The sequence below is a fragment of the Labeo rohita genome, chromosome 6 (genome assembly GCF_022985175.1).
Source record: "Labeo rohita strain BAU-BD-2019 chromosome 6, IGBB_LRoh.1.0, whole genome shotgun sequence".
NCBI classification, from domain to species: domain Eukaryota; kingdom Metazoa; phylum Chordata; class Actinopteri; order Cypriniformes; family Cyprinidae; genus Labeo; species Labeo rohita.
Window position 1 is genome coordinate 35,360,093 of NC_066874.1, and position 15,828 is coordinate 35,375,920.

General features: G+C 42.5%; 2 protein-coding genes across 2 annotated transcripts; both read left to right on the forward strand.

The window, feature by feature from the left end:
* The first annotated feature begins 182 nt into the window (after nt 1-182).
* Nucleotides 183-6,064, forward strand: nufip1 (nuclear FMR1 interacting protein 1). Its single transcript, XM_051113531.1, has 10 exons — nt 183-541; nt 1,796-1,866; nt 1,959-2,060; nt 2,172-2,234; nt 2,506-2,582; nt 2,769-2,861; nt 3,567-3,718; nt 3,803-3,943; nt 4,146-4,402; nt 5,292-6,064. The coding sequence occupies exons 1-10, from the start codon at nt 349-351 to the stop codon at nt 5,646-5,648; spliced, it is 1,506 nt and encodes a 501-aa protein (XP_050969488.1). The 5' UTR covers nt 183-348; the 3' UTR covers nt 5,649-6,064.
* Nucleotides 6,065-7,637: 1,573 nt separating this feature from the next.
* LOC127167144 (TSC22 domain family protein 1) lies at nt 7,638-15,405 on the forward strand. Its single transcript, XM_051112990.1, has 4 exons — nt 7,638-9,870; nt 12,754-12,839; nt 13,555-13,673; nt 14,513-15,405. The coding sequence occupies exons 1-4, from the start codon at nt 8,249-8,251 to the stop codon at nt 14,621-14,623; spliced, it is 1,938 nt and encodes a 645-aa protein (XP_050968947.1). The 5' UTR covers nt 7,638-8,248; the 3' UTR covers nt 14,624-15,405.
* Nucleotides 15,406-15,828: the final 423 nt, after the last annotated feature.

Below are 15,828 nucleotides of genomic sequence, written 5' to 3' on the forward strand. Positions count from 1 at the left end.
AACTACTAAAAAAGACAAAACATAAAACAACTTTACTAAAACTGTCACTTAAATTAACATTAAAGGCTAAGATTATAAAAATTAAATCTAATTCAAAATATTAATACAAACTCTAGTAGCATCTCAGTGATTTTAAAACAACAGTTTTTGGACGTTTTGATCGTCGATGCGGGGAGTGACGTACAGCGTCATGTAGCGTCAGCACGCACGCAGCTCGGAAGTGACGTAGAAGTGAACGCGCACGCACGTGTGTAACGCAGCATGTTTCTGCAGCACATGTTTGTGTTTATGTGACTGTAAGAGCGCTGATCGGAACCGGTTTTAAACGCGAGCAGCGCTGTGTCGGTCATGATGGGGGAACACGAGCGGTACCCGCCGCCGAACTTCAGCGCAGCAGCGGCGGATCCTCCAGCGGCGCTTCACTGGAGCGGCTCCACACCGCACGACAGCCGCAAGTTCGAGGCGTCCAGAGACTGGAGCTGGACTCAACCGGCACAGACCGGACCCTGGACGAGCCACTATCAGCCGCAGCCCTACGCAGGTACACGAGCTCGCTGACCGGTTAACTGTTCAGTTACTGTCATGTACCTAATAAGCTGTTTAGTTAGTGTCATATACCTGGTTAACTGTATGTTTGTATCATATACCTGGTTAAGAGTTCAGTTAGTATCACGTAACCAGCTAACTGTTCAGTTAGTATCATATAACCGGTTAAGTGTTCGGTTAGTTAGTATCATGTAACCAGTTAACTGTTCAGTTAGTATCATATAACCGGTTAACTGTTCAGTTAGTTAGTATCATGTACCTGGTTAACTGTTCAGTTAGTATCATATAACTGGTTAACTGTTCAGTTAGTTAGTATCATGTACCTGGTTAACTGTGTAGTTAGCATTGTATAACTGGATAACTGTTCAGTTAGTATCATATAACCGGTTAACTGTTCAGTTAGTATCATGTAACCAGTTAACTGTTCAGTTAGTATCATATAACCGGTTAACTGTTCAGTTAGTTAGTATCATGTACCTGGTTAACTGTTTAGTTAGTATTGTATAACTGGATAACTGTTCAGTTAGTATCATATAACCGGTTAACTGTTCAGTTAGTTAGTATCATGTACTTGGTTATCTGTTCAGTTAGTATCATATAACCAGTTAACTGTTCAGTTAGTTAGTATCATGTACCTGGTTAACTGTTTAGTTAGTATCGTATAACTGGATAACTGTTCAGTTAGTATCATATAACCGGTTAACTGTTCAGTTAGTTAGTATCATGTAACCAGTTAACTGTTCAGTTAGTATTATATAACCGGTTAACTGTTCAGTTAGTTAGTATCATGTACTTGGTTATCTGTTTAGTTAGTATCGTATAACTGGATAACTGTTCAGTTAGTATCATGTAACCAGTTAACTGTTCAGTTAGTATCATATAACCGGTTAACTGTTCAGTTAGTTAGTATCATGTACCTGGTTAACTGTTTAGTTAGTATCGTATAACTGGATAACTGTTCAGTTAGTATCATATAACCGGTTAACTGTTCAGTTAGTTAGTATCATGTACTTGGTTATCTGTTTAGTTAGTATCGTATAACTGGATAACTGTTCAGTTAGTATCATGTAACCAGATAACTATTCAGTTAGTGTCATATAACCGGTTAACTGTTCAGTTAGTATTGTATAACTGGTTAACTGTTTAGTTAGTATGCACAGGTTTTTAATTCACTGTTGATGTAGTTGTTAGTCTGAAACAGTGAGTTCTATAGTGATTTCTCGGTCTGACCTCATGTCATTTTTATCAGGTCATCTTCATCATCCTTATCCTCATCATCATGGCTGGCGGGGTCCAGCACAGCATCACTGGGGTCGAAGGGTAAATCCAGACCCTGTTTTATTCCTGTTTGAGTGTTAATCTGCAGTCATGTGTGGTGTGATTTGAGGATTCACGTGTGTGTGTTTGAGCAGAAGCAGCAGAAAGAGCCCGAGTTCAGTCATTTCTGTGACACGTGTGACAGAGGCTTCAGAACTCAAGACAAATATGATGAGCACATCTCACAACACGTGAAGGTGAGTCGCCGTAATCAACGCTCGGCTCAGTCATGTGATCACACGGCGGTCTGTCACATTAGTGCTCTGATCTAAACGTGTGTCTGTTCGTCTCATTCTGTGTGTCTGCAGTGCTCTGTGGAAGACTGTCGCTTCACGGCAAACGAGAAACTGGTGAAGATCCACTGGAAAAACGTGAGTGTCCTGTTCAGAAGCTCATGTTGAATACTGATATCACTGGAATCACTTTTAAAGTGTTTTTAAAAACAATAACCGCATTGACAGCCAATCAGAATCCATCTGACTTTAAAGAGTGTGAGCATTTAAAGCGACAGACGACAAAATTGCAGCCTGTGTATAACAACCAGAATGTTGTGATCTGCCATATGACCAGTGCAGTTATCGCTGGTTTGAATGTGAACTAAATGTGTAAAGCTGAGTGTGTGACGCTGATGTTCTCCTGCAGAATCACGCTCCAGGAGCCAAGAGGATCAAACTGGACACTGCAGAGGACGTCGCCAGATGGAGAGAAGAGAGACGCAAGTACGACGGACATTTATTCTTCTTCAGTTGTGCTAACGGTTTAGTGAATAATTAGGAAAAAGACTCAAGTGAACAAAAATACATTTTAATGGGAAATAAGTCAAGTTAGATTTATTTCTATAGTACAGAAGTAAACGAAAATAAGTGTTAATGTTGCAAATGATTAAATTCCTTCAATATTTGCAGAAACTACCCGACACTGAAAAACATAGAGAAGAAGCTGAAGCTGATGGAGATGAAGGAGCAGCGAGGAGACGTGCTGGAGACGCCTCAGTTTGGGTGCATACTGATAAACACTCACACCTTCATATTATTAACCAAACATGAACATGTTCTCACCCTCGGGCCATTCAAGATTAGGTTTGCTTGTTCATCAGATTTGTACATTCCATCACTGTCTCACCAATGGATGTGAATGGGTGCCGTCAGAATGAGAGTCCAAACAGCTGATAACAACATCACAATAATCCACAAGTAATCCACACCACTCCAGTCCATCAGTTCACATCTTGACAAGACAAAAGCTGAAACAAATCAACATTTTTAACTAAAATACAAGTCCATAATCCAGAATAACACTTCCTCCAGTGAAAAAGTGGTCCGGTCTGAATCAAGAGCGAAATCTGCACAGATCAAGCACCGTTTACAAGACAAAACAGTTGAAAACTTTAACACTTTAGTCTTGTCAAGATGTGAACTGATGGACTGGAGTGGTGTGGATTGCTTGTGGATTATTGTGATGTTGTTATCAGCTGTTTGGAGACTCATTCTGACGGCACCCATTCACTGCAGAAGATCCATTGGTGAGACAGTGATGGAATGACCCATTTCTACAAATTTGATGAACAAACAAACTCATCCTAATCTTGAATGGCCTGAGGGTGAGAACATTTTCAGCACATATTCCGTTTCAGTTGAGGTATTTCTTTCCCGTGCATTTTGATTACTGCATATGGAGTGAGTTTAAACTTGATGTGTGTCCAGTCGCATCAGGGGCCGCGGTAGGGGACGTGGGTCCGAGCGCTGGAGGTGTAAAGGACCCCATCGAACGAGTTCTGAGACGGAGCAGAGGGTCGATCTGAAGCGGCCTCATCAGGACAGAGACCCTCTCGCTGCTCTCGCCTGCAGTGACCCCGGTCAGTCTCGTCTCACTGCTGATGGTGATGTGATGGAGAAGCGTCTTTCATTCAGTCAAACAGACTTTGTTTGTCTTCTTTCAGAGTCTGATAAGGACGAGTCTGTTCAGCAGACTCAGACTGGTCTCACTGTCGCCCCCAAGAGCGTGACCTCTGCCCTCGGGTCACTGATGTCCAGCTACGGGGGGGACATGACCTCCAGTGAGAGCGAAGGAGACGCGGACGGTATGAGTTTGATGTTCACGGCTCAGTGTCAGCACTACTCTAGTTGTCAGGTTCAAATAAATAACATGTACATTAAATATCTACGAACGTATTTTGTACTGCAATACGTCATCATGTGATATATCATGTTTTTGTGCAAGGAAAATATTAGAATTTTTTCAAACATCAAATTGAAAGTTTGTGTATTTTATTTTGTTCACAGACGCTCCGGTGCTGAGGGTCAGTCAGGCTCTAGAGGAGAATAAGACGCTCCTGACTGCTCATCCACTTCCTGTCCAGAGGATCCCAGCGCTGCATGAGGAGAAACACACAAATACACCACAGCAATCCCATCATGCCCCGGTTGGCAGAGGCAGAGGACGCGGTCGAGGACGTGGTCGCGGGGCGAGAGGAGGGCGAGGCGGTAAATCCTGTAACCCTGCTGAATCACAGAGACATCGAGCAACACTACTAGAGATGGTGAGTTAAAACACACACCTGAGTCACAATCACTGTGTACACAACGTATATGTGAATTAGTACTTTCATTCATCAAAAATGCATTAAGTTGATTAAAAGTGCCAGTAAAGTCATTTCTGACCCTGAACCACAAGTATCACGGGTATATTTGTAGCAACAGCCAACAATACATTGTATGGGTCAAAATGATTTTTCTTTTATGCCAAAAATTATTAGGATATTAATTAAAGATCATGTTCCATGAAGATATTTTGTAAATTTCCTATGGTAAATATATCAAAACTTCATTTTTGATTAGTAATATGCATTGCTTAGAACTTCATTTGGACAACTTTAAAGGTGATTTTCTCAATATTTGGATTTTTTTTTGTACCTTCAGATTCCAAATGGTTGTTTCTCAGCCAAATATTGTTCTAACCTAACAAACCATACATCAGTGGAAAGCTTATTTATTCAGATATGAGATGATTTCTAAATCTCTATTTAAAAAAACAATTGTTGTGCTGTCACATTTTTAATGTTACAGAAGATTTCAATTTCAAATAAATGCTGTTCTTTTGAACTTTCTATTCATCTCTGAATCCTGAAAAATGAAATGCATGATGGTTTACACTAAAATATTGGGCAGCACAACTGTTTTCAGCATTGCTAATAATCATAAATGTTTGTTGAGCAGCAAATCAGCATATTAGAATGATTTCTGAAGGATCATGTGACACTGAAGACTGGAGTAATGATGCTGAAAATTCAGCTGCGCATCATAGAAATCAATTATATTTGAACAGATATTCACATACAAAACAGCTGTTTTAAATTAAAATAATATTTCACAATATTACAGTGTTATTCATCTGAATGCTGTTATTGAGTGTGTGTGTTTGTTGTGCAGTTACTGGCTCCTGATATCCGTCATGAGAGGAACGTCGTTCTCCAGTGTGTCCGTTACATCGTCCGCAGCGGGTTCTTCGGCGTGGCTGGTAAAGACTCAAATGAGATCAGTGTGTCTGTGAACACGAACGATGAGCGAGCATCAAATGAGGACGTCAGTAGAGACGAAGGACAGCGCTCAGATCCTCAGACAGACGACCTGATCAGCCAATCACAAGACGATCATTCCGAGACCATCAGTGACAGGAGCGCTGGTGAAAACGTGCCTGTGAACAAGAGTCCGGAGCGGAGCGGTGTGTTCCAGCAGCTGTTTGCTCAGCAGTTAGTGTGTGATGAGTCTGAAGAAACGGCCTCCTGATGTGTGACGTGTGGATGCGGGTGAATCAGATCAGACGAATCACTGCGCTCATCTGAACATCAGGAGATGAAGGACCGAACTCATCACAGCACGTCATAAACGCACGGCTGATGGTGGAAGCCACGGATCGGATGATTCACAGTGGTTGAGCTCAGGAGAAGAACATCTGAGAACATCCAGTGATTCATAGTGACTAGAAATTAAATCCAGTGAAAACAAAGACAATACAAAGTTTATTAGTTTTTTCAAATTTTGTTTTTGTTTACTTCTCATATGTTTAGTCTTTCAAAAGAAGAGACTCATACCAAATGAATGGATATGAATTATTTCGATCTGTGTTTTGAGCACATGCTGTGACTGTAATTCTCTCAGATGCAGCTGCGTGCGGTTAATAAAGAAGTGTGATTGATTATGAGCTCCGTCTTCACCTGCAGCTGCTCATGTGTCACATCCATCAAGGGTGGAGATGCTGAAGTCTGTTTGGCATTTATTTAAGGTTGAGATGTTTTGCAGGTTCATCCTGTAACAAACTCGTAACATGCACGGTCCTGCCCGACAGCGAGGATTAGACCTTCATCGGCTCCTCATCGCAGCACATCAGATCATGTGTGTCAGATATCCGCTGTGACGCTGCAGCCAATTCAAGTGCCTTTTTATTATGAAACTGAAATAAAAAAAAATGATATGAACTGTGAAATTGCCTTTGCTGGGTTCGCTGTTTTACTATTTGTAGTTTTGCGTATTTTGTTTCTGTTTTTTTTTTTTTTTTTTTTTACATCTAAATCAGGGGTGCCTGAATTCTGTCCTGGAGGGCCGGTGTCTTGCAGAGTTGAGCTCCAACCCCAGTGAGACACACCTGAACCTGCTGATCGAGCTCTTATAGGCATACTAGAAACTTCTCGGCAGGTGTGTCGAGGCAAGTTGGAGCTGAACTCCGCAGGACCCAGTTTGGGCTCCCCTGAACTAAATGGTTACTTCTTTTAATAATGTTTTGTTTTTTAACGTTACTTAGCATGAACTAACAATGAAAAATACTTCTACATCATGTATTAATCAGTTAGTGTTCACTGGAACATTTACAAATACAAGAACAACTAATACAACTAAAAAGTTGCATGTGTTAATAATATTTAATGGACCTGAACAACATTAACTTATTATGAACAGTTGTGCATTTAAATAAACTAACATCAACAAAGAATAATGAATGCTTTAACAAATGTTGTTAGTTAATACTGGTTAATGCATTAACTGATGGAACCTCATTGTGAAGTCTTACCCACGAAACAATAAATAAATACACATGTATTTCTTTGAATATTTATTTTACTGAGGAAACATATTTAACTATGTGTAGGTATATAAATAGTGTATTAGAGCGTCAATTTACCACATCTCTTTATGCACAGTATGTCCGTTTAAGAGATTTATTTACAAAAAGTAAATTAGTCCTTGTAAAAGAAATGATAAAATGCTTAAAAAATGTACATTTTCCAGTGAAATAAGAATCAGAATCAGAGTCTAATTACACTGCAGATTTTACAAAGTTTATTAACCTTTGTCCTAACCAAATAACCAAAAAATAAGAAGCTTTAAAAATTTGTGAGTATATATCATTTTAGAATGTAATGTGTAGTGTTCCAGATGCTGTACTGCAGTATTATTTCAATGTAATTAAAAACAATTATTTTCACTGCAAAATGTACTAAAAGGTCAGTTAGTCCATGTAAAAACAATAAATAAAAAATAAAAAATTACGTATTTTTTATTTATTTATTTAAAATATATAATTTAACGTCGTGAAAACTAATGAATGTCTGTCCACAATGTATCAGCATCCGTCCAGTCGTCTGTAAGCAGTCTCTCTCCTCCAGCCGTTCTGAGATCAGCCGCTCTCGCCGCAGCTCAATCGCGGGAACCGCGAGACATCTGATCCCGGATCAGCGCTGAAGCGCCTCGCGATGGGCGTGTCCTGCGCGCCGCGGCTCCGCCCCCCGCTGGCGTCACCACAGCTGCTAGCTCGTCGGTTAGCGTGCTAACGGCGTTCAGCAGTGATGAGACAGAGACAGGATGAGACAGCAAACCTGCGAATGAAGCCATTTCACCATCCTCACGCAGGCCTGAGAACAGAAAGCGGCGTAAAACGGATTTAAACCGGCGAGTCGGAGCGTCTGAGTGCGTATTCGATCAAATCATGAGTCCGGAGGAGCGTCTGCGGCGCTGAGGTGATGTCGACCGTCTGTTTATGTTCATTTATCAGCCGGCATTGAGCCGTAACTGACGCGTGTCACTGACACATTCGCGTATTTCTGTCAGGACATATGCTGCTGATGGATTGAGTTAGCTGTCAGTTAACCAGCAGGCGCGTTTAATGTGCTAACCAGGAGCTAGCTGACGTTAGCCTGCATTATTTATTATAAACACTCATTGATCATAAGCAGCGCTGCGATCTGCTGGAGGAGCTGTCAAACTCTTGCTTGCTCTTTAAATGGGGACTATAAACGCTTTCCTAACGACGTCACTGCACGGACTGTAACGTGTTCGTTGGGTTCAGTACACCGTTTACCCTATTTACATCCCAGCAAGAGCGAATCCAGCAGATGCATCACTCAGACTCCACCGGCGAGTCGCCCGGCAGCAGGAGGATGTCCCACCCGTCGGCGTTCGCCGGACGCAGGGGCAGCGGCGCCGCCGCCGCCGTCCAGTCCGACGACCACCAGACGTCCACCCTGATGGCGCATCCGCCGCCGGCCGGCTCGTCGTCCCCCGGGCCGCATCACCCGCCCCACAGCCTCGGCATCCAGAGCGTCGGGACGCAGGTCAAGAAGAAGAGCGGCTTCCAGATCACCAGCGTCCTGCCCGCGCAGGTGTCCGCCAGCGCCAACAACAGCATCGCCGACGACACCGAGAGCTACGACGACATGGACGAGTCGCACACCGAGGACCTGTCCTCGTCCGACATCCTCGACGTGTCCGTTTCCCGAGCCACGGACACGGGCGTCCCCGAGAGGAGCTCGTCCGAGGAGACGCTCAATAGTTTGCACGGAGGCGAGACGCCCGGAGTCACGTCGCCCAACGAGCCGGTGATGCACCAGGGGTACATGGTCAACGGCGTCCATCATCACGCTCACCATCACCATCATCACAAGACCGGACGACCCGCGGCTCTGGCGACCGTCCCCGCCGTCCAACAGGCTCCGGCCCCAAGCGGGCGTTCCGTCCAAGCCGCGGTCGCGGAGCCCGGCGGATCTGCCTCGAGTCACGCCGCCGCGCCGGTTCCTGTCGCGACAGACGCCGCCGGTGCTCCCGTCCCCGCTGGAACTACGACGGCTGCGCCCGCAAATCCGACCGCCCAAACTCAGCCGAGCGCCGCGACCACCGCCTCTCGCTTCAGGGTGGTGAAGCTGGATTCCAACTCGGAGCCGTTTCGCAAGGGTCGCTGGACTTGTACGGAGTATTACGAAAAAGACGCCCCACCCGGAGACGCCGCGCCCATCGCTCACAGAGCGGTGGAAAGCGTCATTCAGTCTGAACACGAGTCCACGAGCGGCAGCTCCTCTGGAAGCACCTTGAGCGGCGGAGGAGACGTCCACGGTTTGCACGCTCAAGACCCAGGCGCTCACCTGGTTCCTCAAGCCACCGTCGCTCCCTCGGTCCTGTTGGGTGTGGAGGGTTCATCCGCTCTGGTTCGAACCTACAGTGTAGAGGCCCAGAGCAGCTACCCTGCTAAACCTCCGGTGTCCATCAGCCAGAGCGTGCTTCCTCCCACAGCTCAACCTCTTCAGATTCCTCCAATTCCGAATGCAGTGTCGCCCAGAGCTGTCGGGATACCGGGGCTTCCTCCGGGGCCTGTGTCTCCGAGGCCCCAGGTTCCCACCCCGCAGATGGGGATCAACCCAGACCAAACTGGAGCCCAGCTGGCTACGTCCGGCACCTCCGGCATGCCTCCGTCTGCCGCTCTGAGTAACCTGCAGCCGCTGCTCCCGGGCCAAGCGCTGAGGGCCCCGCTCCCCGCGGCGGGCCCCACGTATGTGACGGCCTCGCAGCTGGAGGATGCTCAGCGACTCCTGCTGCAGCACCACCCGCTGCTGTCGCTGCCACGGCTGGCCGCAGGAGGCATGGCGGGCCTCGCAGGACCGACTGCGTCTGATGCTGTGGCCGCTCTCGGACAGGATGGAGGTGCCAGTGCTTTTGCTGTCTCAGCTGGTGTAGATGAAGACAGGTAAGAGCAAACACCTGGTGCTTTTATTTTAAACTTTTTTTTAGACTTATTTAAAAAAAAAAAAATATATATATATATATATATATAAATAAATAAGCTGAATAAATAAGCTGCATGCTTCCATTGATGCATGGTTTGTTAGGATAGGACAATATTTGAACATCTGGAATCTGAGGGTGCAAAAAAAGTCAAAATATTGAGAGAATCACCTTTAAAGTTGTCAAAATGTATATTACTAATCAAAAAGTTTTAATATTTTTACGGAAGGAAATTCACAAAATATCTTCATGGAACATGAATAATATCCCAATGATTTTTGACATAAAAGAAAAATCAATCATTTTCACCCATACAATGTATTTTTGGCTATTGCTACAAACAGACAAAACATTAATTGAAAAATAAGTAAATAAAGAAATAAATACATAACACGCACACACACACATATACACACATATATATATTACATACACATATATATTTCCATTTTGTTTTTATGTATATGACCTTATTGAAGGCTCAGTCTCATGAAGTCCAGGTCATGTTTCAACTCAAAATCGGGCAAAGTGACAGTATGTTTTGGGACCATTAAGAGTTCTGTATTTTGTCATCAACATTTAACACATTTCAGTAATAATTTTCATGACCTGGATGTTTCTTGTGCGTTTGTGTGTGTGATTCTCCCTGCAGCTGCATGTGAGTGCAGTGGTTTGATGAAGAGTTTGTCCTTGAATGAGGCGCTCTGTTCTCCTCTTCAGGCTGTTCTGTTTGTGGTCAATGTCGGGTCAGTCTAGTGCCTCTAAATATATCTGCTCGTCTCCAGAGAACTCGTCTGTCTTTCCTCTGGATTCGCCCAGTTTCTCCATCTCTGCCTTAACTTTTCCCGGCGATCGGGCCGCCCTTCGGGCCGCTGAAGGCTGACAGTAGCGTGCGGTCGGTAGCGCTAACGTGTCGATGGCCTGCGATCTGCGGCGAGCGCGTGTCTGACGTGTGGACCGTGTGAGCGGCCCGTCTGGTTGCCATAGTGACGCATCTGCAGTGACTCAGCAGAAGATGCGAGTGTGGCTCTTGTGAGCGTGTTGTGATGCTGCGGGTGAGCGTCGTTACGCTCGTCGCATCCTGCAGGGCTTTAATGCAGTGATCTGATGCTGCTGATGTGCTCCCGCATCAGATCTTCATGATTGCAGTGATTGTGAATTGATTTGTGCTCCCAGTAACCGTCGTCTTTATCAGCTCTCACTGCTGAAACGCTGAATCACCCACCGCTGCTGACCTGCGTGATGCGGCCCATTTACCATCCACAGGGTTAAAGTCATCAAGTACATCATGACTTGATTTATTTGTCTGTTTTTCTGATAGAGATGTGTTTCTCAGCTGTTTAACAGGAACATTAAAGAAGTTCACTTCCAGAACAAAAATGTACGGATAATGTACTCACAGCCTTGTCATCCAAGATATTCTCGTCGTCTTTCTTCAGTCGTAAAAAAATTATGTTTTTTAAGAAAAACATTTCAGGAATGTTCTCCATATAGTGGACTTCTATGGTGCCTGCGAGTTTGAACTTCCAAAATGCAGCTTCAAAGGGCTCTAAATGATCCCAGATGAGGAAATACGGTCATTTAAGCTGCATTTTGGAAGTTCAAACTCGCAGGCACCATAGAAGTCCACTATATGGAGAACATTCCTGAAATGAAAACATAATTTCTTTACGACTAAAGAAAGAAAGACATGAACATCATGGATGACAATGGGGTGAGTACATTGTCTGTAAATTTTTGTTCTGGAAGTGAACTAATGCTTTAAATATAAATCACATGGCATCTTTTCTCATTTCGGTCATCTGTTTGATGTTTTGTATATTTAATGTGTTGTTCAGGCTCCGTTTTTGTCAGTGTGTTTCTCCTCTTTAGTCCTGATGAATCAGATTGGTATTGTCATTGAATTTTAATCATTTCATGCAATTAAACTGTCCACATGTAATAAACACACAATCACAAATGAACAGTCACTGATGCTCCTGGAGGAAACGTGTGACGTTAAAGCAAATTCTTTAAAATGACAGTTTCAAGATCAATCACTCTGACATCTTTCTTGACTCTGACAAACGTGAAAACACAGTACTGGAATAAAAATAACACAAAAAGACCACTTTATGGCACTCACTGAATTAAGCTTGTGATGTAGTGGGGCTGTGTGATAGTAGTGTAACGCAGTGTTTGTTGTCTGAGTGCTCCATATTGATGCACACTGAGTGTGATCTGTGTCCGCTGTGCACTACGGCCGTGTTGAGCTGACAGTCCAGTGGAAAAACCCCAGTGTCGTCACGTGACCCGTGTGTGTTTGAATCATTGATGTACGCGTCCATCGCTGTGCGTGTAATCAGTGCAGCGATCAGCATCGTTCTGAACTTTAGCTGTCATGTGACCCGCACGATTCCTGATCAACATCAGTGTCTGTTTTTCTGATGCAGTGTGTCTGAACAAATCTCTTTAGTTTCTTAAATGATGTTCATGGTCTTAAAACATCTGTTGAGTATTCGGTTTAGTTGAGTCTTTTTCATTTACGTTTATTAATCTTATAGAAGAGCAGCAGTGCTTACAATCCCACAATGCCTCAGTGCTTCACTCTGAAATCACGTTACAGAAGTAAAACTGTTTCCAGCATTATGGAATGAAGTTGTGAAATGTTAAGACTGCAGCGCTGCTTTGATATCTCAGTCTAGTGACTGTATTTCTGCTTGTTTTGTAGTTTTCTTCTCATGAATCACATTATCACATTATTAGCTGTTATTAGCCACTGTGATGATCTTAGGAGGGTAAAGATGATGCCTGGATTTGCAGTGAGTGTTCAAACTCATGTCAGCTGTTCAGGTGTTTATCTTAGAGATCTCAGTGAGGTCTGGTCTGATTATTGTCCCGCGTACAGACTCGTGGTGTTTGAGATGATGAGTGACTCTCATGAGGAGGCAGGTGTGTGTGAAGGAGCTGCAGTGCCGTGTTTGTCCTGTAGGTGTCAGTGAATCTCCACTCACAGCTGTGCTCTGTCGCATGCTTTACTGCAGCTCTGACTGCTGGAATCTGCTCATAGTCATGTGAACACAGACGTCACCCGATGTGCTCTGATTCTGCTGCCCAGAACTGGTGTGTGTGTATTTGTCTCATCAGTTTTTCTCTATTCTTGTCCTTTTGAGCTAAGATAACAGATGGGATGAATCTCTCTGTCAAGAACATGTTGTGATCATATTTCTCCTTATAAAAACAGAAAATGAAGCCTATGTGAGAAAAGGTCAGGGAAATATGTGTTCAAATTAAAAATAACATCACAATGCAAACAATTGTTATGGTCCTCTAACCAAATGTCTTTTTCTTTGCATTCCTCCTCTTCTTCTAGTTGTCTAATAAATCTGGCATTGTGTCTGCTAAATTCATAGATGTAAATGTAAACGGGCTTCATTTTTAATGCAAAATATAACATCTTATTTTTTTGTTTTGAAACTGAGCTGCATGTGTTTCTTCATGAGACTTTTTGTTCATCTGGTTGCTCATGTTGAGTCAGTATCAGCTGCATTACTGCACTGCACCAGTATTTACTGTGTGATTATTTTTAACCTCTGCGTTAGTCTTAGACTGTATGTAAAGTGAGGGAGCATTAAAATGAAAGAGACTGTCTGTGTCACACGTCTAGTGTTCTTGTTAGAGCTCATTAGTCTGTCGGACCAGACTTTGTCAGAGGAAACGCATCAGAGCTGCACGTCTGTCCGGTTTCACGGTGGAGCTCCTGATGTTCCTGTTCTGCTGTGTGATGTGATGTGACGTGATGTATTTGTTGAAAACGGCTCTGTTCTCATCAGATATTCGATCTGACACTCAAAAGCATCTGGTCATAAATGGCTCTTGAAAACATTATTTGGATCTTTTTATTTTCAGGCTATTATGCATATTTGATGTGAATCATTAATTTTACAAAATCACGTCTTCTGCAGCTTGTCTGTTTAACTGGTGTTAGTTGATAGTGTTTATGTTGAATGTTGAAGATGTTTAGCAAAATTTTGTTACGGTTTAGTGATGATAAACTCCCACAGACTTCAGCCGTATCTCGTAAGATCTCACAGACCCACACCAGACCATAGAAACCACCCAGCAACCACTTACATGACTCTAGTACACTCATCACACACACGTATGTGATTCAGTGAGTGAGAGTCAGTTTGTGTTTGTTTGGAAGGTCATCAGATCAGACATTCAGCTCTCATGAGTCCGATGTGTGTGTGTGAAGCTGAAGGATGTGTCGCACGACTCTCTCCCATCATGTCTCTTATGTAAGAGCATGGAGACCTCCTCCAGCCAATCAGCTCACACACTCAGAGCGCCTTAGCAACAGTTGCTATGTGCCCCCATGAAATATGAGAAACACAGATTCATGGATAGTGGACTGATAACATGGAATTGTTTTTCATCATGAGCATTTTAGATTAAAAGTATAATATATATATATATATATATATATATATATATATATATATATATATATATATATATATATATATATATATATATATATATATATATATATATATAATGTATACGCATACACATGTATATGTATATGTGTGTGTGTGTGTGTATATTTATAAAGAGTTCAGATGCAAAACCAGGTAAAAGCCATCTCGGTCAAAAATGAGATAATGATAGTGAGTGAATGCTCAGGACACATGTTATATGTCCATCAAATACTTTTACTTCAAACTCGCTAAATTCCAGCCTCAGCCCAATCTCTATCTAATTACATAGAAACCTATACAAAGTAGCCAGAAACAAATGCTCATTTTAAAGAAATTAAAGAAGATCATTTTAGAGCATTTTTAATGAGCTTTTAAACCTTTTAGCAGACGCTTGTATGTGGAGTGACTCAGCAGTCCAACAGTGTGGCATGTGTTTGATCTGAATGAGATCATCTATGGATACTAATTATGCAAGAATGATGCAAACAGTGATAATGGACCTTTATCGCAGCGAAATTGAACACCGGAAGCGCTTGTCGAAGCAGTGTATCGATTCTTCCGGTTATGTGTATTTTTCAATATGCTGTAATCACCAGTTGAATAAAAGCCTGTGAAAATGAGGATCTGCAGGTTGAAAATCCATACATTTTCAGAGACAGACGAAGAAATATTCTGATGATTACTGTGCACATAATTTTCCAAACGCAACGGAACTTGTAGTTTTATCCAACGTACCGATCTGAGAAACCCATTGCTCATAAACATGCGTGATTTCACCACACTGCGTCAGTGCTGCGGTGTGTGTGAGACCTGATGAATAAGATCTGAATCAACATGTTTATTTATTTGTTTTTAAATTTTAGTCTTTATTCTGTCATTCTTCATTCACAGTCATTTCACTGTATGTAATTCACGTTTATGCCAAAATTCTTAAATAACACTCAAATCACGCTGTCAACGCGTTATACTGTCTAGGATTAATTAGCTAAAAAGTTCAACATTGTTATTTCTTTAAGGCAACGCCCGCACATTCATTCATTCATTCATCTATTTTAATACCACCCTTACGAAAATTAACCATGGTATGTGTAATAAACTATGGCAATACAAATGGAATTGAGTCCGCGGAAAAAAAAAAAAATATAACATGGTTACTACATCTACTATACTAAATCCATGGTTAATTTAGTAAGGGTGTTTATTTAAAATGTATTTTAATGTGAACAGGTATAAAATATGATGATAAAGACATTGTTAATAAGAAGACGAAATTGACTGAAGCAGGTTAAATTAATTTATTATTCAGAATGCAGATTTGAAAGAGAAATATATTAATAGGAACATTTCAGCAGGTGATATGAGATGTAGGCCTAAACATCCTCGGTTTCGAAATGCACACTCCACGCGAACATAATCCCGCGTAATATTTTAGAAGAACCTTAATTCATCCCACTCAT